The sequence below is a fragment of the Oncorhynchus kisutch genome, unplaced genomic scaffold (genome assembly GCF_002021735.2).
Source record: "Oncorhynchus kisutch isolate 150728-3 unplaced genomic scaffold, Okis_V2 Okis02a-Okis13b_hom, whole genome shotgun sequence".
NCBI lineage: Eukaryota > Metazoa > Chordata > Actinopteri > Salmoniformes > Salmonidae > Oncorhynchus > Oncorhynchus kisutch.
This window is the reverse complement of record NW_022261979.1, coordinates 8088834-8111881: the sequence shown is the minus strand read 5'-3', so window position 1 is coordinate 8111881 and position 23048 is coordinate 8088834. Positions and strand designations below refer to the sequence as shown.

The following is a 23048-nucleotide window of genomic DNA, read 5'->3' as shown; positions in this document are numbered from 1 at the left end:
GGTCGTCATTGGTTAGTTAGGAACTCCCCTCCTCACCTGGTTGTCTAGGTCTTCATTGGTTAGTTAGGAACTCCCCTCACCTGGTTGTCTAGGTCTTAATTGGTTAGGAACTCCCCTCACCTGGTTATCTAGGTCTTAATTGGTTAGGAACTCCCCTCACCTGGTTGTCTAGGTCTTAATTGGTTAGGAACTCCCCTCACCTGGTTGTCTCCCTCTTAATTGGTCTTACAAACCAGCTGACACTGGGCCATGGAATGAGTGACACCCCTGACCCCTGGTATCCATACAACCCTAGTCTCATGGTACCATCCTTCCAAATCTGACCCCTGGTGTCCATACAACCCTAGTCTCATGGGACTAGGCTCCCTAGAGTTACTCAAATTCCTCATCTCAAACTCAAACACCAAATCCTCCAAAACTAAGGGATGGATCCTCTCAAACACCACAGAATGATTTGTGGTTGACTTGAAGTCAGCGTTAGAAGAAGCTGCTTATTTTTTTATTTAACTAGGCAAAGCAGTTAAGAACAAATTCTTATTTTCAATGACGGCCTAGGAACAGTGGGGTTTAACTGCCTTGTTCAGGGGCAGAACGACAGATTTTTACCTTGTCAGCTCGGGGGATTCGATCTTGCAACCTTTTGGTTATTAGTCCTACACTCTAACCACTAGGCTACCTGCCGCCCCTCCACTCTAACCACTAGGTCCAACCTCAGTATACTAACTGAAGACTGAATCGTTTCTGTAAATGTGTTATCTAGCTATAGCAGCTGGCCTTGTCCTCTCCTCACACGGTCCTTTAATCTGAAGAGACAACAGCCACACAGCATGTTGATTACTTACACCAGATGTTGCAGGAATATCCCCCCTTTGAGAGATGTTAAAGTTCAATTGAACTGAATTGAGTGTAGTCCACCAGAAATCCATCCTGGCCACCTCTAACTGATTAGGACTAAGATACATTAAACTCAAAAAAAGAAAAGATGCACCAACTCAAAAAACAAAACAAACAAAACAACCCAAAGAAGCAGCAGAAAACGTGGTTGGAAAAGTGGTCCACTTGTATTTATCATCGTTGTTGTTTTTCTTCATACTGCTTTTTCAACGTTGCAGTAGGAACTATTGAAGACATTGACATCAACAATTGACATCAGTAGTCACACTTGATTGAGGTTATTCATTATGCAGTAGTTAGGTTGTGAAGTAGACGTAGTCCAGTTCTCTCTCTCTTCCCGAGAAGGTAAGTCTTTCTGTCAAGTTGTCTCAATTGCTGCTGCTGCCAGTAGAGATGGAGGTCAGTGATCCATCTTTACCCTCCCTTTCCACTGCTTTCTTCTTCGTCTCATCTTTGAAGAAGAGTAGCGGGAACATCCCTAAGATGCAGCCGATGGCAACTCCGATGGCTTTACCCTGAAGACAAAACAAAACAAGAAGCAACGTTCCATTACTACTCTGATGCCTAGTACTAATACTAATACTATACGAATACTATACTAATACTAATACTATAGTAATACCATACTAATACTAATACTATACGAATACTATACGAATACTATACGAATACTATACGAATACTATACCAATACTAATACTAACACTATACTAATACTATACGAATACTATACTAATACTATACTATACTATACTATACTAATACCAATACTATACTAATACTATACTAATACTATACCAATACTATACTAATACTATACTAATACTATACTAATACTATATTAATACTAATACTATACTGCTACTATACTAATACTATACTAATACTAATGCTAATACTATACTAATGCTATACTAATACTGTACTAATACTAATACTAACACTATACTAACACTATACTATACTAATACTAATACTACAGTGCCTTGCGAAAGTATTCGGCCCCCTTGAACTTTGCGACCTTTTGCCACATTTCAGGCTTCAAACATAAAGATATAAAACTGTATTTTTTTGTGAAGAATCAACAACAAGTGGGACACAATCATGAAGTGGAACGACATTTATTGGCTGTTTCAAACTTTTTTAACAAATCAAAAACTGAAAAATTGGACGTGCAAAATTATTCTTCCCCCTTAAGTTAATACTTTGTAGCGCCACCCTTTGCTGCGATTACAGCTGTAAGTCGCTTGGGGTATGTCTCTATCAGTTTTGCACATCGAGAGACTGAAATCTTTTCCCATTCCTCCTTGCAAAACAGCTCGAGCTCAGTGAGGTTGGATGGAGAGCATTTGTGAACAGCAGTTTTCAGTTCTTTCCACAGATTCTCGATTGGATTCAGGTCTGGACTTTGACTTGGCCATTCTAACACCTGGATATGTTTATTTTTGAACCATTCCATTGTAGATTTTGCTTTATGTTTTGGATTATTGTCTTGTTGGAAGACAAATCTCCGTCCCAGTCTCAGGTCTTTTGCAGACTCCATCAGGTTTTCTTCCAGAATGGTCCTGTATTTGGCTCCATCCATCTTCCCATCAATTTTAACCATCTTCCCTGTCCCTGCTGAAGAAAAGCAGGCCCAAACCATGATGCTGCCACCACCATGTTTGACAGTGGGGATGATGTGTTCAGGGTGATGAGCTGTGTTGCTTTTACGCCAAACATAACGTTTTGCATTGTTGCCAAAAAGTTCAATTTTGGTTTCATCTGACCAGAGCACCTTCTTCCACATGTTTGGTGTGTCTCCCAGGTGGCTTGTGGCAAACTTTAAACGACACTTTTTATGGATATCTTTAAGAAATGGCTTTCTTCTTGCCACTCTTCCATAAAGGCCAGATTTGTGCAATTTACAACTAATTGTTGTCCTATGGACAGAGTCTCCCACCTCAGCTGTACATCTCTGCAGTTCATCCAGAGTGATCATGGGCCTCTTGGCTGCATCTCTGATCAGTCTTCTCCTTGTATGAGCTGAAAGTTTAGAAAGACTGTCAGGTCTTGGTAGATTTGCAGTGGTCTGATACTCCTTCCATTTCAATATTATCGCTTGCACAGTGCTCCTTGGGATGTTTAAAGCTTGGGAAATCTTTTTGTATCCAAATACGGCTTTAAACTTCTTCACAACAGTATCTCGGACCTGCCTGGTGTGTTCCTTGTTTTTCATGAAGCTCTCTGCGCTTTTAACGGACCTCTGAGACTATCACAGTGCAGGTGCATTTATACGGAGACTTGATTACACACAGGTGGATTGTATTTATCATCATTAGTCATTTAGGTCAACATTGGATCATTCAGAGATCCTCACTGAACTTCTGGAGAGAGTTTGCTGCACTGAAAGTAAAGGGGCTGAATAATTTTGCACGCCCAATTTTTCAGTTTTTGATTTGTTAAAAAAGTTTGAAATATCCAATAAATGTCTTTCCACTTCATGATTGTGTTCCACTTGTTGTTGATTCTTCACAAAAAAATACAGTTTTATATCTTTATGTTTGAAGCCTGAAATGTGGCAAAAGGTCGCAAAGTTCAAGGGGGCCGAATACTTTCGCAAGGCACTGTATACTAATACTATGCTAATAATAATACTATACTATACCAATACTACACTAATACTATACTAATACTAATACTAACACTATACTAATACTATACTAATACTATATTAATACGAACACTAGCACTAATACTAACACTAATACTTACACTATACTAATACTAACACTAATACTAACCCTAACACTAACACTAATACTAACACTAATACTAATACTAACACTAATACTAACACTAACACTAACACTAATACTAACACTAACAGTAACACAACTACTAATACTACCACTAATACTAACACTAACACCAATACTAATACTAACACTAATACTAATACGAACACTAATACTATACTAATACTAACACCAATACTAATACTAACACTAATACTAACACTACTACTAATACTACCACTAACACTAACACAAACACTAATACTAACACAAATACTAATACGAACACTAATACTATACTAATACTAACACTAATACTAATACTAACACTAATACCAACACTAATACTAACACGAATACTAATACTAACACTAATACTACCACTAATACTAATACTAGCACAAACCCTAATACTAATACTAACACTAATACTACTACGAACACTAATACTATACTAATACTAATACTAATGCTAACGCTAATACTAACACTAATACTAACACTAATACGAACAATAACACTAATACTATACTAATACTATACTAATACTAATACTAACACTAATACTAGTACTAACAGTAATATAACACTAATACTAACACTAATAGTAACACTAATACTAATACTACCACTAATACTAATACTAACACTAATACTAATACTAATACAAACACTAATACTATAATAATACTATACTAATACTAACACGAATACTAACACGAATACTAATAATACCACTAATACTAACACTAATACTAATGCGAACACTAACACTAATACTAGTACTAACACTAATACTAACACTAACACTAATACGAACACTGACACTAATACTATACTAATACTAATACTAATACTAACACTAATACTAACACAAACACTAATACTAATACTAATACGAACACTAATACTATACTAATACTAATACTGGCACTAATACTAATACTAATACTAATATGAACACTAACACTAATGCTATACTAATACTATACTAATACTAATACTAACACTAATACTAATACTAACACTAACACTAATACTAACACTAATACTAATACGAACACTAATACTAATACTAACACTAATACTAATACTGACACTAATACGAACACTAACACTATACTAATACTAATACTAACACGAATACTAACACGAATACTAACACTAACACTATACTAATACTAACACTAATACTAACACGAATACTATACTAACACTAACACTAACACTAATACTAACACAAATACTAACACTAATACTAAGATGAACACTAATACTATACTAATAGTAATACTAACACTAATACTAACACTATACTAATACTAATACGAACACTAACACTAATACTATGCTGATACTAATACTAATACTAACACTAATACGAACACTAACACTATACTAATACTAATACTAACACGAATACTAACACTAATACTAACACTAACACTAATACTAATACTAATACTAACACTAACACTAATACTACTACTAACACTAATACTAACACTAATACTAACACTATACTAATGCTAATACTAATACTAATACTAACACTAATACCACCACTAATACTAACACTAATACCATCACTAATACTAACACTAATACCACCACTAATACTAACACTAATACCACCACTAATACTAACACTAATACCACCACTAATACTAACACTAATACTAACACTATACTAATACTAATACTAACACTATACTAATACTAATACTAACACTAATACCACCACTAATACTATCACTAATACTAACACTAATACTAACACTAATACTATACCAATACTATATTAATACGAACACTAGCACTAATACTAACACTAATACTTACACTATACTAATGCTAATACTACACTAATACTATACTAATACTAACACTATACTAATACTATACTAGTACTATATTAATACGAACACTGGCACTAATACTAACACTAATACTTACACTATACTAATACTAACACTAATACTAACACTAATACTAACACTAACACGAATACTAATACTAACACTAATACTAACACTAATAGTAACACAGATACTAATACTACCACTAATACTAATACTAACACTAACACCAATACTAATACTAACACTAATACTAATACGAACACTAATACTACCACTAATACTAACACTAATACTAGCACTAATACTAACACTAATACTATACTAATACTATATTAATACGAACACTAGCACTAATACTAACACTAATACTTACACTATACTAATACTAATACTACACGGATACTATACTAATACTAACACTATACTAATACTATACTAATACTATATTAATATGAACACTGGCACTAATACTAACACTAATACTTACACTATACTAATACTAACACTAATACTAACACTAATACTAACACTAATACTAACACTAACACTATACTAATACTAATACTAATACTAACACTAACACCAATACTAACACTAATACTAACACTAATACTAGCACTATACTAATACTAACACTAATACTAATACGAACACTAACACTAATACTATACTAATACTAATACTAATACGAACACTAACACTAATACTATACTAATACTATATTAATACGAACACTAGCACTAATACTAACACTAATACTTACACTATACTAATACTAATACTACACGGATACTATACTAATACTAACACTATACTAATACTATACGAATACTATATTAATATGAACACTGGCACTAATACTAACACTAATACTAGCACTATACTAATACTAACACTAATACTAATACGAACACTAACACTAATACTATACTAATACTAATACTAATACGAACACTAACACTAATACTATACTAATACTAATACTAACACGAATACTGATGCTATACTAATACTAACACTAATATGAACACTAACACTAATACTATACTAATACTAATACTAACCCTAATAATAACACTAGCACTAATACTATACTAATACTAACAAGAATACTACTACTAACACTAATACTAACACTATACTAATACTAATACTAATACGAGCACTAATACTAACACTAATACTAAAACTAACACTAATACTAATACGAACACTAACACTAATACTATACTAATACTAACACTAATACTAATACTAACACTAACACTAATACTAACACTAATACGAACACTAACACTAATATGCAGTGCTACCAGTAATACTAATACTAACACTAATACTAATACTACCACTAATACTAACACTAACACTAATACTAACGCTAATACTAACACTAACACTAATACTAACACTAATACTAACACTAATACTAACACTAATACTAACACTAATACTAATACTAATACTAATACTAATACTAATACTAACACTAATACACAGTGCTACCAGTACGTAACCTAAACACAACTCTTGGCCAATAGTAACTAATACTAACACTAACACTAACACTAATACACAGTGCTACCAGTACGTAACAACTCTTGGCCAATAGTAACTAACACTAACACTAATACACAGTGCTACCAGTACGTAACAACTCTTGGCCAATAGTAACTAACACTAACACTAATACACAGTGCTACCAGTACGTAACAACTCTCGGCCAATAGTAACTAACACTAACACTAATACACAGTGCTACCAGTACGTAACAACTCTTGGCCAATAGTAACTAACACTAACACTAATACACAGTGCTACCAGTACGTAACAACTCTTGGCCAATAGTAACTAACACTAACACTAATACACAGTGCTACCAGTACGTAACAACTCTTGGCCAATAGTAACTAACACTAACACTAATACACAGTGCTACCAGTACGGAACAACTCTTGGCCAATAGTAACTAACACTAACACTAATACACAGTGCTACCAGTACGGAACAACTCTTGGCCAATAGTAACTAACACTAACACCAGCACTAATACTAACACTAATACTTACACTATACTAATACTAATACTACACGGATACTATACTAATACTAACACTATACTAATACTATACTAATACTATATTAATATGAACACTGGCACTAATACTAACACTAATACTAGCACTATACTAATACTAACACTAATACTAATACGAACACTAACACTAATACTATACTAATATTAATACTAATACGAACACTAACACTAATACTATACTAATACTAATACTAACACGAATACTGATGCTATACTAATACTAACACTAATATGAACACTAACACTAATACTATACTAATACTAATACTAACCCTAATAATAACACTAGCACTAATACTATACTAATACTAACAAGAATACTACTACTAACACTAATACTAACACTATACTAATACTAACACTAATACTAATACGAGCACTAATACTAACACTAATACTAAAACTAACACTAATACTAATACGAACACTAACGCTAATACTATACTAATACTAACACTAATACTAATACTAACACTAATACTAACACTAATACGAACACTAACACTAATATGCAGTGCTACCAGTAATACTAATACTAACACAAATACTAATACTACCACTAATACTAACACTAACACTAATACTAACGCTAATACTAACACTAACACTAATACTAACACTAATACTAACACTAATACTAACACTAATACTAATACTAATACTAATACTAACACTAATACACAGTGCTACCAGTACGTAACCTAAACACAACTCTTGGCCAATAGTAACTAATACTAACACTAACACTAACACTAATACACAGTGCTACCAGTACGTAACAACTCTTGGCCAATAGTAACTAACACTAACACTAATACACAGTGCTACCAGTACGTAACAACTCTTGGCCAATAGTAACTAACACTAACACTAATACACAGTGCTACCAGTACGTAACAACTCTCGGCCAATAGTAACTAACACTAACACTAATACACAGTGCTACCAGTACGTAACAACTCTTGGCCAATAGTAACTAACACTAACACTAATACACAGTGCTACCAGTACGTAACAACTCTTGGCCAATAGTAACTAACACTAACACTAATACACAGTGCTACCAGTACGTAACAACTCTTGGCCAATAGTAACTAACACTAACACTAATACACAGTGCTACCAGTACGGAACAACTCTTGGCCAATAGTAACTAACACTAACACTAATACACAGTGCTACCAGTACGGAACAACTCTTGGCCAATAGTAACTAACACTAACACTAACACTAATACTAACACTAATACTAACACTAATACACAGTGCTACCAGTAATACTAACACTAATACTAATACTAACACTAACACTAATACTAACACTAACACTAACAGTGCTACCAGTAATACTAACACTAATACTAATACTAATACTAACACTAACACTAATATGAACACTAACAGTGCTACCAGTACGTAACAACTCTTGGCCAATAGACTACCAGTACGTAACAACTCTTGGCCAATAGACTACCAGTACGTAACAACTCTTGGCCAATAGACTACCAGTACGTAACAACTCTTGGCCAATAGACTACCAGTACGTAACAACTCTTGGCCAATAGACTACCAGTACGTAACAACTCTTGGCCAATAGACTACCAGTACGTAACAACTCTTGGCCAATAGACTACCAGTACGTAACAACTCTTGACCAATAGACTACCAGTACGTAACAACTCTTGGCCAATAGACTACCAGTACGTAACAACTCTTGGCCAATAGACTACCAGTACGTAACAACTCTTGGCCAATAGACTACCAGTACGCAACAAATCTTGGCCAATAGACTACCAGTACGTAACAACTCTTGGCCAATAGACTACCAGTACGTAACAACTCTTGGCCAATAGACTACCAGTACGTAACAACTCTTGGCCAATAGACTACCAGTACGTAACAACTCTTGGCCAATAGACTACCAGTACGTAACAACTCTTGGCCAATAGACTACCAGTACGTAACAACTCTTGGCCAATAGACTACCAGTACGTAACAACTCTTGGCCAATAGACTACCAGTACGTAACAACTCTTGGCCAATAGACTACCAGTACGTAACAACTCTTGGCCAATAGACTACCAGTACGTAACAACTCTTGGCCAATAGACTACCAGTACGTAACAACTCTTGGCCAATAGACTACCAGTACGTAACAACTCTTGGCCAATAGACTACCAGTACGTAACAACTCTTGGCCAATAGACTACCAGTACGTAACAACTCTTGGCCAATAGACTACCAGTACGTAACAACTCTTGACCAATAGACTACCAGTACGTAACAACTCTTGACCAATAGACTTTGTGAAGGAACGTTTATTTTGTATTAGCCTGACTGCTGGATTCACAAAAAATTACTGAGAGAGAGAGAATACTGTCTTCAGTGAAATGGCTGCACAACCAAAATAATATTCTGTAGGACATGTTCTGTAGGACGTATTCTGTAGGACGTATTCTGTAGGACATATTCTGCAGGACGTATTCTGCAGGACGTATTCTGTAGGACATATTCTGCAGGACGTATTCTGCAGGACGTATTCTGTAGGACATATTCTGCAGGACGTATTCTGTAGGACATATTCTGTAGGACATATTCTGTAGGACATATTCTGCAGGACATATTTTGACTGATTTAGTGCTCTATTCAACCAGATCCACTAAGTAAGCAACACAGAGAGGACTGACAGAGAGAGAGAGAGAGAGAGAGAGAGACAGGGACAGGGACAGAGAGACAGGGACAGGGACAGAGAGACAGGGACAGAGAGAGAGGGGGAGACAGAGAGTGAGAGAGAGAGAGAGAGAGAGACAGAGAGTGAGAGAGAGAGAGAGAGAGAGAGAGAGAGAGAGAGAGAGAGAGAGAGAGAGAGAGAGAGAGAGACAGGGAGACAGAGAGACAGGGACAGAGAGATAGGGAGTCAGTGAGAGAGAGACAGGCAGGCAGACAGTCAGACAGACAGACAGGCAGACAGACAGACAGGCAGAGAGACAGCCAGACAGGCGGTGTGTACGTCCTCTCAGAGATACGACAGAGACTCACACTGTGGGTGCTAACTCTGGTCTGCCACATGTCAGCCTGTTTGGGGTTCAGATCAGGGCCCACCAACCCACAACGACAGGCCAGGGCTTCCACGTAACCTGCAAGGCTAACACAGGAAAATACCATGGTTACATACCTTAACGCACTAGAAATACCATGGTTACATACCTTAACACACAGGAAAATACCATGATTACATACCTTAACGCACTAGAAAATACCATGGTTACATACCTTAACGCACTAGAAAATATCATGGTTACATACTTTAACACACAGGAAAATACCATGATTACATACCTTAATGGACTATAAAAAGGTTTGGTTACATACATCAATGTATTATCTCTGTACTATCTCTGTTGACGTAAAAGCAGAAGTAATGTGATCAGCAGCATGATTAACTTCTGTGTTCATACTGTACGTGTTAGAAATGGAGAGTTACGGAAAAAAAAAAACATCTCAAACACGAGGCGAAGAAGTTTAAGCACCGTCTTCCCCCAGTTTCTGATACGTCCAAATAACCAGTGATGGAAAATCCCCCCCCCAAAAAGCCCAGAACTAACGCTGCTCAGCTCTTACGCATCACATTCAGTCCTGGGAGATTCCCTCTGTCAACACGCAGAATCTGCCCACGGGAGAACCACTTTATAGACAGCTCTCAAACTATGGTTGTGTTCTTTACTTTTTAATTATTCATCTACTTATTCTCTATGGATTAACTTTTCTATTGGACATTATTCTGTACGGTTGAGGAACAGTGGCAGGTAAAGCATTACACTGTCTCTATTACACCTGCTGTAAAAACCTGGCTGTGTGACCAATAAACTAGATTTGATTCTAAAATTCTGGTTCAGGTTCAGCTGCGCCCTTCTTTATGAGCTAAAAAAAAACTGATCCTAGATCAGCACTCTGAGATTTATGAATACAAGTCCTGAGCTTTAAGGGATCACCAGAGGAAAGATCCCATTCATTGCTGGAGTGATGTATTATGGTAATACGAAATTACCATAATACGAAATATGGAAATATTAAATTCAACCAGTAAATATGCACGGCAGAAAACCTTCTGGCACAGACGTCTGTGCATAGAATCATAAAAAAATGGGGGAAAAAAGTTTTAAATCATCATTAGTCAAAATACATGCTGTTATTCAACACCAGCCCTTCTCGGTCCTGGTCCTCCGATGGTGGAATGAGTTTCCCCTGAAGCTATGCCAACAGAGTCCCTGTTCATCTTCCCCCTGAAGCTATGCCCTCCGATGGTGGAATGAGCTTCCCCTGAAGCTATGACAACAGAGTCCCTGTCCATCTTCCCCCCCCCTGAAGCTATGACAACAGAGTCCCTGTCCATCTTCCCCCCTGAAGCTATGACAACAGAGTCCCTGTCCATCTTCCCCCTGAAGCTATGCCCTCCGATGGTGGAATGAGCTTCCCCTGAAGCTATGACAACAGAGTGCCTGTCTATCTTCCCCCTGAAGCTATGACAACAGAGTCCCTGTTCATCTCCCCCCTGAAGCTATGACAACAGAGTCCCTGTCCATCTTCCCCCCCTGAAGCTATGACAACAGAGTCCCTGTTCATCTTCCCCCCCTGAAGCTATGACAACAGAGTCCCTGTTCATCTTCCCCCCCTGAAGCTATGACAACAGAGTCCCTGTCCATCTCCCCCCCCCCCCTGAAGCTATGACAACAGAGTCCCTGTCCATCTTCCCCCCCTGAAGCTATGCCCTCCGATGGTGGAATGAGCTTCCCCTGAAGCTATGACAACAGAGTCCCTGTCCATCTTCCCCCCCTGAAGCTATGACAACAGAGTCCCTGTCCATCTTCCCCCCCTGAAGCTATGCCCTCCGATGGTGGAATGAGCTTCCCCTGAAGCTATGACAACAGAGTCCCTGTTCATCTTCCCCCCCTGAAGCTATGCCCTCCGATGGTGGAATGAGCTTCCCCTGAAGCTATGACAACAGAGTCCCTGTCCATCTTCCCCCCTGAAGCTATGCCCTCCGATGGTGGAATGAGCTTCCCCTGAAGCTATGACAACAGAGTCCCTGTCCATCTTCCCCCCCTGAAGCTATGACAACAGAGTCCCTGTCCATCTTCCCCCCCTGAAGCTATGCCCTCCGATGGTGGAATGAGCTTCCCCTGAAGCTATGACAACAGAGTCCCTGTCCATCTTCCCCCCCTGAAGCTATGACAACAGAGTCCCTGTCCATCTTCCCCCCCTGAAGCTATGCCCTCCGATGGTGGAATGAGCTTCCCCTGAAGCTATGACAACAGAGTCCCTGTCCATCTCCCCCCTGAAGCTATGCCCTCCGATGGTGGAATGAGCTTCCCCTGAAGCTATGACAACAGAGTCCCTGTCCATCTTCCCCCCCTGAAGCTATGACAACAGAGTCCCTGTCCATCTTCCCCCCCTGAAGCTATGCCCTCCGATGGTGGAATGAGCTTCCCCTGAAGCTATGACAACAGAGTCCCTGTCCATCTTCCCCCCCTGAAGCTATGCCCTCCGATGGTGGAATGAGCTTCCCCTGAAGCTATGACAACAGAGTCCCTGTCCATCTTCCCCCCCTGAAGCTATGCCCTCTGATGGTGGAATGAGCTTCCCCTGAAGCTATGACAACAGAGTCCCTGTCCATCTTCCCCCCCTGAAGCTATGCCCTCCGATGGTGGAATGAGCTTCCCCTGAAGCTATGACAACAGAGTCCCTGTCCATCTTCCCCCCCTGAAGCTATGCCCTCCGATGGTGGAATGAGCTTCTCCCTGAAGCTATGACAACAGAGTCCCTGTCCATCTTCCCCCCCTGAAGCTATGCCCTCCGATGGTGGAATGAGCTTCTCCCTGAAGCTATGACAACAGAGTCCCTGTCCATCTTCCCCCCCTGAAGCTATGCCCTCTGATGGTGGAATGAGCTTCCCCTGAAGCTATGACAACAAAGTCCCTGTCCATCTTCCCCCCCTGAAGCTATGCCCTCCGATGGTGGAATGAGCTTCCCCTGAAGCTATGACAACAGAGTCCCTGTCCATCTTCCCCCCCTGAAGCTATGCCCTCCGATGGTGGAATGAGCTTCCCCTGAAGCTATGACAACAGAGTCCCTGTCCATCTTCCCCCCCTGAAGCTATGCCCTCCGATGGTGGAATGAGCTTCCCCTGAAGCTATGACAACAGAGTCCCTGTCCATCTTCCCCCCCTGAAGCTATGCCCTCTGATGGTGGAATGAGCTTCCCCTGAAGCTATGCCCTCTGATGGTGGAATGAGCTCCCCCTGAAGCTATGACAACAGAGTCCCTGTTCATCTCCCCCCCTGAAGCTATGCCCTCCGATGGTGGAATGAGCTTCCCCTGAAACTATGACATCAGAGTCCCTGTCCATCTTCCCGCCTGAAGCTATGACAACAGAGTCCCTGTCCATCTTCTCCCCCTGAAGCTAGGACAACAGAGTCCCTGTCCATCTCCCCCCTGAAGCTATCACAACAGAGTCCCTGTTCATCTTCCCCCCTGAAGCTATGACAACAGAGTCCCTGTCCATCTTCCCCCTGAAGCTATGACAACAGAGTCGCTGTTCATCTTCCCCCCCTGGAGCTATGACAACAGAGTCCCTGTCCATCTTCCCCCCCTGAAGCTATGACAACAGAGTCCCTGTCCATCTCCCCCCTGAAGCTATGACAACAGAGTCCCTGTCCATCTTCCCCCTGAAGCTAGGACAACAGAGTCCCTGTCCATCTTCCCCCTGAAGCTATCACAACAGAGTCCCTGTCCATCTTCCCCCTGAAGCTATGACAACAGAGTCCCTGTCCATCTTCCCCCTGAAGCTAGGACAACAGAGTCCCTGTCCATCTTCTGGAAACCATACAGTGCCTTGCGAAAGTATTCGGCCCCCTTGAACTTTGCGACCTTTTGCCACATTTCAGGCTTCAAACATAAAGATATAAAACTGTATTTTTTTGTGAAGAATCAACAACAAGTGGGACACAATCATGAAGTTTTTTTTTAACAAATCAAAAACGGAAAAATTGGGCGTGCAAAATTATTGTGCTCCTGGTAGCGTTGTGCTCCTGGTAGCGTTGTGCTCCTAGTCGCGTTGTGCTCCTGGTAGCGTTGTGCTCCTGGTAGCGTTGTGTTCCTGGTAGCGTTGTGCTCCTGGTAGCGTTGTGCTCCTAGTCGCGTTGTGCTCCTGGTAGCGTTGTGCTCCTGGTAGCGTTGTGCTCCTGGTAGCGTTATGCTCCTAATAGTGTTGTGCTCCTGGTAGCGTTGTGCTCCTGGTAGCATTGTGCTCCTGGTAGCGTTGTGCTCCTGGTAGCATTGTGTTCCTGGTAGCGTTGTGCTCCTGGTGGCGTTGTGCTCCTAGTAGCGTTGTGCTCCTGGTAGCGTTGTGCTCCTGGTAGCGTTGTGCTCCTAGTAACGTTGTGCTCCTAGTAGCGTTGTGCTCCTTGTAGCGTTGTGCTCCTGGTAGCGTTGTGCTCCTGGTAGCGTTGTGCTCCTGGTAGCGTTGTGCTCCTAGTAGCGATGTGCTCCTAGTAGCGTTGTGCTCCTTATAGTGTTGTGCTCCTAATAGCGTTGTGCTCCTTATAGCGTTGTGCTCCTTATAGCGTTGTGCTCCTAATAGCGTTGTGCTCCTTATAGCGTTGTGCTCCTTATAGCGTTGTGCTCCTAATAGCGTTGTGCTCCTAATAGCGTTGTGCTCCTTATAGCGTTGTGCTCCTTATAGCGTTGTGCTCCTAGTAGCGATGTGCTCCTGGTAGCATTGTGCTCCTGGTAGCGTTGTGCTCCTAGTAGCGTTGTGCTCCTAGTAGCGTTGTGCTCCTGGTAGCGTTGTGCTCCTAGTAACGTTGTGCTCCTAGTAGCGTTGTGCTCCTAGTAGCGTTGTGCTCCTAGTAGTGTTGTGCTCCTAGTAGCGTTGTGCTCCTTATAGCGTTGTGCTCCTGGTAGCGTTGTGCTCCTGGTAGCGTTGTGCTCCTGGTAGCGTTGTGCTCCTAGTAGCGTTGTGCTCCTGGTAGCGTTGTGCTCCTGGGGAAGCTATATTTCATAGCCTGTCAGGGCCAGTGCATAGCGGGCATGGCTCTAAAATCTGATGGATGAATGCCACCTCAGATGAGATGCCCGCTGGCCACCAGCTTTCAGGTTCAGTACAGATGTGACCAGATGTCTCTGGAACATGGACAGCATCTGTAATAACCCCCTATTCCCTATATAGCGCACTACATTAGGCCAGGACCCATATTGCTCTGGTCAAAAAGTAGTGCACTATATAGGGAATAGATGCACCCATGGGCTACATTTGAAATGGCACCCTATTCCCTATATAGCGCACTACTTAGCGCTCACCGCTTTGGGGCTGTAGTGGGTTAGGCTGATGTTGTGATGGATGGATGCTATCTCCATTATGATGCTAACTGACGGCCAGACAGAGCAGCTACCTCCATTATGATGCCAACAGAGTGCCAGACAGAGCAACTGAGGGCCAGACAGAGCAGCTATCTCCATTAAGATGCTAACTGAGTGCCAGACAGAGCAACTGAGGGCCAGACAGAGCAGCTTTCTCCATTAAGATGCTAACTGAGTGCCAGACAGAGCAGCTACCTCCATTATGATGCCAACAGAGTGCCAGACAGAGCAACTGAGGGCCAGACAGAGCAGCTTTCTCCATTAAGATGCTAACAGAGTGCCAGACAGAGCAACTGAGGGCCAGACAGAGCAGCTATTTCCATTATGATCCTAACAGAGCGCCAGACAGAGCAACTGAGGGCCAGACAGAGCAGCTATCTCCATTATGATGCCAACAGAGTGCCAGACAGAGCAGCTACCTCCATTATGATGCCAACAGAGTGCCAGACAGAGCAGCTATCTCCATTATGATGCCAACAGAGTGCCAGACAGAGCAGCTATTTCCATTATGATCCTAACAGAGCGCCAGACAGAGCAACTGAGGGCCAGACAGAGCAGCTATTTCCATTATGATGCCAAAAGAGTGCCAGACAGAGCAGCTATCTCCATTATGATCCTAACAGAGCGCCAGACAGAGCAACTGAGGGCCAGACAGAGCAGCTATTTCCATTATGATGCCAACAGAGTGCCAGACATCTCCATTAAGATGCCAACAGAGTGCCAGACAGGGGTACAGATGGCCCAGGAACATGAGCAGAATCCTGAAATGACACTTACTGTGGGCAACAGTAAGTGAGTCCCGTCTGACCCAGAATGGCCAATAGAGAGAACATTCCAGACTCAGCCGGCTGTCTGTACCACTTGGGAAGAAGCCATGGGATTGTGCTCCCACATTGGCCAATTCAGTTCGTTTTGGGTAAAGAAAAAGACTGTATAATCTATAGGAATGAAGTGAAAAATTTATTTAATTGAGGAGTATTCTCGCAAATAAAAAATAGAAACGTCATCTAGTCTCAAGGTAAGAAATATTGTCATTTTCAAATACAATCTGTTTTAGAGTTGTGGTCAATTTGCAGTGAACAAATTATTAGAACTATGTTCAGTCAGGGGAGAGGGACCAAACGATCTGTTTAAATTCAGTCAGGGGGGAGAGGGACCAAACGATCTGTTTAAATTCAGTCAGGGGGGGGGGGGGGACTAAACGATCTGTTTAAATTCAGTCAGGGGGGGGAGGGACTAAACGATCTGTTTAAATTCAGTCAGGGGGGGGGGGGGACCAAACGATCTGTTTAAATTCAGTCAGGGGGGGGAGGGACTAAACGATCTGTTTAAATTCAGTCAGGGGAGAGGGACCAAACGATCTGTTTAAATTCAGTCAGGGGAGAGGGACTAAAGGATCTGTTTAAATTCAGTCAGGGGGGAGGGACCAAACGATCTGTTTAAATTCAGTCAGGGGGGAGGGACCAAACGATCTGTTTAAATTCAGTCAGGGGGGAGGGACCAAACGATCTGTTTAAATTCAGTCATAGGAATGTCTTCACTCCAGCAGAATCAATAAAAACCAATAACCCAACAGGTCACTGCAGATATCACCCGGGATAAACCTGGGATAAACCTGGGATATCACCCGGGATAAACCTGGGATATCACCCGGGATAAACCTGGGATAAACCTGGGATATCACCCGGGATAAACCTGGGATATCACCCGGGATAAACCTGGGATATCACCCGGGATAAACTAACAAGCATCACTGTGCTCTGCTGAGCAAACAGCTTCCCTGACAACAGATGATGATGATGATGATGATGATGATGGCATAATGGTTGTGGATACAGTGAGTAAAACTAGTAAACAGGCTTAATGAGATGCGTTGATCGTTAGACAGTCACACACACACACAGAGGGAGAAATATGCTGCTCGTTACTATAGAAACTGATTGTCGTGGAGGAAGACAGGAACTTGTAAAGACCACCCTTTCTCAGGACAGACAATACATCCTGTATAATCTGACAGAATGGGGATAATGCACCAGATGTCAGCCGGGTGATTATTACATAGCTCCACATCTACGGTATGTACTTAATAGACATACAGGGATAATCTGACAGAATGGGGATAATGGACCAGATGTCAGCCGGGTGATTATTACATAGCTCCACATCTACGGTATGTACATGATAGACATACAGGGATAATCTGACAGAATGGGGATAATGCACCAGATGTCAGCCGGGTGATTATTACATAGCTCCACATCTACGGTATGTACTTAATAGACATACAGGGATAATCTGACAGAATGGGGATAATGCACCACATGTCAGCTGGGTGATTATTACATAGCTCCACATCTACGGTATGTACATGATAGACATACAGGGATAATCTGACAGAATGGGGTAATGTACCAGATGTCAGCTGGGTGATTATTACATAGCTCCACATCTACGGTATGTACATGATAGGCATACAGGGATAAAAAGGATAATTTGTTAGGTGGAAGATTACTTGACTACATGGACCGTTATGGACACACTGTAAAACAACATACAGTATGTTGGGACAGGTACTGCTATAACAGGGAACGATGCTCTAGTGTGTTGGGACAGATACTGCTATAACACGGATTGATGCTCTAGTGTGTTGGGACAGGTACTGCTATAACAGGGAATGATGCTGTAGTGTGTTGGGACAGATACTGCTATAACAGGGAATGAAGCTCTAGTCCGCAGGCCTGGGCAACTCCAGTCCCCGGGGACCTGATTGGTCCTAGCAAACACAACTGATTTAAACAAATTACATTCTAAACTGAAGATCAGAATCAGTTGATTATTGGAGTCAGGTGTGTTAGCTGGGACAAAATGTGACACCAATCAGGACCGTAGTTTCCCATGGCCTGCTTGTGTTAACCTCCATGCCAGTAGAGGGCAGGCTGGAGCCCCAGATCAAACCAAGCTAACAGAGGAGAGGCTGGAGCCCCAGGTCAAACCAAGCTAACAGAGGAGAGGCTGTGGAGCCCCAGGTCAAACCAAGCTAACAGAGGAGAGGCTGGAGCCCCAGGTCAAACCAAGCTAACAGAGAGGAGGCTGGAGCCCCAGATCAAACCAAGCTAACAGAGGAGAGACTGTGGAGCCCCAGGCCCCAGACATGGGACAAGTCTACAACATATCTGGGATCAAGCTATAACAGATCAGGGTCCAGGCTATAACAGATCTGGGTCCAGGCTATAACAGATCAGGGTCCAGGCTATAACAGATCAGGGTCCAGGCTATAACAGATCTGGGTCCAGGCTATAACAGATCAGGGTCCAGGCTATAACAGATCTGGGTCCAGGCTATAACAGATCTGGGACCAGGCTATAACAGATCAGGGTCCAGGCTATAACAGATCTGGGTCCAGGCTATAACAGATCTGGGACCAGGCTATAACAGATCTGGGACCAGGCTATAACAGATCTGGGACCAGGCTATAACAGATCTGGGTCCAGGCTATAACAGATCTGGGACCACACTAGAACAGACCTAGGACCAGTCTAGAGCTAAGCGAACTGTAACTACATGTATCCTATTGGCCCTGTTGTCAGCATTATTTATTTACTTATTTTATTTCACCTTTATTTAACCAGGTAGGCTAGTTGAGAACAAGTTCTCATTTACAATTGCGACCTGGCCAAGATAAAGCAAAGCAGTTCGACAGATAAAACGACACAGAGTTACACATGGAGTAAAAACAAACATACAGTCAATAATGCAGTATAAACAAGTCTATATACAATGTGAGCAAATGAGGTGAGAAGGGAGGTAAAGGCAAAAAAGGCCATGATGGCAAAGTAAATACAATATAGCAAGTAAAATACTGGAATGGTAGTTTTGCAATGGAAGAATGTGCAAAGTAGAAATAAAAATAATGGGGTGCAAAGGAGCAAAATAAATAAATAAATAAAAATTAAATACAGTTGGGAAAGAGGTAGTTGTTTGGGCTAAATTATAGGTGGGCTATGTACAGGTGCAGTAATCTGTGAGCTGCTCTGACAGTTGGTGCTTAAAGCTAGTGAGGGAGATAAGTGTTTCCAGTTTCAGAGATTTTTGTAGTTCGTTCCAGTCATTGGCAGCAGAGAACTGGAAGGAGAGGCGGCCAAAGAAAGAATTGGTTTTGGGGGTGACTAGAGAGATATACCTGCTGGAGCGTGTGCTACAGGTGGGAGATGCTATGGTGACCAGCGAGCTGAGATAAGGGGGGACTTTACCTAGCAGGGTCTTGTAGATGACATGGAGCCAGTGGGTTTGGCGACGAGTATGAAGCGAGGGCCAGCCAACGAGAGCGTACAGGTCGCAATGGTGGGTAGTATATGGGGCTTTGGTGATAAAACGGATTGCACTGTGATAGACTGCATCCAATTTGTTGAGTAGGGTATTGGAGGCTATTTTGTAAATGACATCGCCAAAGTCGAGGATTGGTAGGATGGTCAGTTTTACAAGGGTATGTTTGGCAGCATGAGTGAAGGATGCTTTGTTGCGAAATAGGAAGCCAATTCTAGATTTAACTTTGGATTGGAGATGTTTGATATGGGTCTGGAAGGAGAGTTTACAGTCTAACCAGACACCTAAGTATTTGTAGTTGTCCACGTATTCTAAGTCAGAGCCGTCCAGAGTAGTGATGTTGGACAGGCGGGTAGGTGCAGGTAGCGATCGGTTGAAGAGCATGCCTTTAGTTTTACTTGTATTTAAGAGCAATTGGAGGCCACGGAAGGAGAGTTGTATGGCATTGAAGCTTGCCATATGGTTATGGTGAATTATAGAATAGAGTATTTGTTTTGTATTCTCTGCAGGCCTTTTTCTATGACTGGTGACAGAGAGGATTGTAGATGTCTGCTTGTAGATGTGTGATTTCCCAGATGTCGTGTAATCTGCTGCTGTCTCTTTCTGAACGTCTGTAATTTGATGTATGAGTCATTTATTTTAACAGCAGTCAGCTGCTGTGGCCGTGACTCCAGCCTCTCCTCTGTTAGCTTGGTTTGACCTGGGGCTCCAGCCTCTCCTCTGTTAGCTTGGTTTGACCTGGGGCTCCACAGCCTCTCCTCTGTTAGCTTGGTTTGACCCGGGGCTCCAGCCTCTCCTCTGTTATTAGCTTGGTTTGACCTGGGGCTTCAGTCTACAACAGATCTGGGACCAGGCTAGAGCAGATCTGGGTCCAGGCTACAACAGATCTGGGACCAGTCTACAACAGACCTGGGACCGGTCTACAACAGATATGGGACCGGTCTACAACAGATCTGGGACCAGTCTACAGCAGATCTGGGACCAGGCTACAACAGATCTGGGACCAGTCTACAACAGATCTGGGACCAGGCTACAACAGATCTGTTGTAGTCTGGAATATGGCCGAATACAAACAGTGTAGGTATACCCTCTGCAAGGCAATCAAACAAGTGAAACGTCAGTATAGGGACAAAGTGGAGACGCAATTCAGACACGAGACGTATGTGGCAGGGTCTACAGGCAATCAAGAACTACAAAAAGAAAACCAGCCACGTCACGGACACCGACGTCACGCTTCCAGACAAACTAAACACCTTCTTCGCTCACTTTGAGGATAATACAGTGCCACCGACGCGGCCCGCTACCAAGGACTGCACCCCCCCACCTCCTTCTCCGTGGCCGACGTGAGTAAGACATTCAAACGGGTTAACCCTCGCAAGGCTGCTGGCCCAGACGGCATCCCTAGCTGCGTCCTCAGAGCATGCGCAGACCAGCTGGCTGGTGTGTTTACGGACATATTACATTTCTCCCTATCCCAGTCTGCTGTCCCCACATACTTCAAGAGGGCCGCCATTGTTCCTGAACCCAAGAAGGAAAAGATAACTGAACTAAATGACTATCGCCCCGTAGCACTCACTTCTGTCATTATGAAGTGTTTTGAGAGACTAGTCAAGGATCATATCACTTCCACCTTACCTATCACCCTAGACCCACTGCAATTTGCATACCACCCCAATAGGTCCTCAGACGATGCAATTGCCATCACACTGCACACTGCCCTATCCCATTTGGACAAGAGGAACACCTATGTAAGACAACATAGTACCCTCAAGTTCAGCATTAAGCTTGAGGCCCTGGGCCTCAACCTCACCCTGTGCAATCCTAGACTTCCTGACGGGTCATGGACTTCCTGACGGGCCACCCCCAGGTGGTGAAGGCAGGAAACAACATTTCCACTTCGCTGATGCCACAAGGGTGTGTGTTTAGCCCCCTCCTATACTCCCTGTTCACCCATGACTGCGTGGCCATGCGTGGCCATCGATCATCAAGTTTGCAGACGACACAACAGTAGTGGGCTTGATCACCAACAACGACAAGACAGCCTATAGGGAAGTGGTGAGGGCACTCGGAGTATGTGTCAGGAAAACAACCTCTCACTCAACGTCAACAAAACAAAGGAGATGATCGTGGACTTCAGGAAACAGCAGAGGGAGCACCCCCCTATCCACATAAACGGGACAGCAGTGGAGAAGTTGGAAAGTTTCAAGTTCCTCGGCATACACACCAGGGACAAACTGAAATGGTTCACTCACACAGACAGTGTGGTTAAGAAGGTGCAACAGCGCCTCTTAAACCTCAGGAGGCTGAAGAAAATTGGCTTGTCACCTAAAACCCTCACAAACATCTACAGATGCACAATTGAGAGCATCCTGTTGGGCTGTATCACCGCCTGGTATGGCAACTGCACCGCCCACAACCGCAGGGCTCTCCAGAGGGTGGTGCGGTCTGCACAACGCATCTCCGGGGGAAAATTACCTGCCCTCCAGGACACCTACAGCACCCGATGTCACAGGAAGGACAAAAAGATCATCAAGGACAACAACCACCCGAGCTACTGCCTATTCACCCCGCTACCATCCAGAAGGCGAGGTCAGTACAGGTGCATCAAAGCTGGGACCGAGAGACTGAAAAATAGCTTCTCTCTCAAGGCCGTCAGACTGTTAAACAGCCATCACTAA

The 23048-nt window shown here is 42.3% G+C and overlaps 1 protein-coding gene across 1 annotated transcript in view; it reads right to left on the bottom strand.

Annotated features, from left to right (window-relative positions):
• The window catches only part of LOC109884616 (transmembrane protein 65), a 49052-nt gene that overhangs the window by 2074 nt on the left and 23930 nt on the right, over positions 1 to 23048 (bottom strand). Inside the window, exons 5-6 of the mRNA XM_031812070.1 lie at positions 10670 to 10775; positions 1 to 1409 (exon numbers count right to left, since the gene is read on the bottom strand). The exon at positions 1 to 1409 is cut by the window's left edge and continues 2074 nt beyond it. Of these exons, the coding sequence (XP_031667930.1) occupies positions 1263 to 1409; positions 10670 to 10775 (253 nt within the window). The 3' untranslated portion in view covers positions 1 to 1262. The remainder of the gene's footprint in view (positions 1410 to 10669; positions 10776 to 23048) is intronic.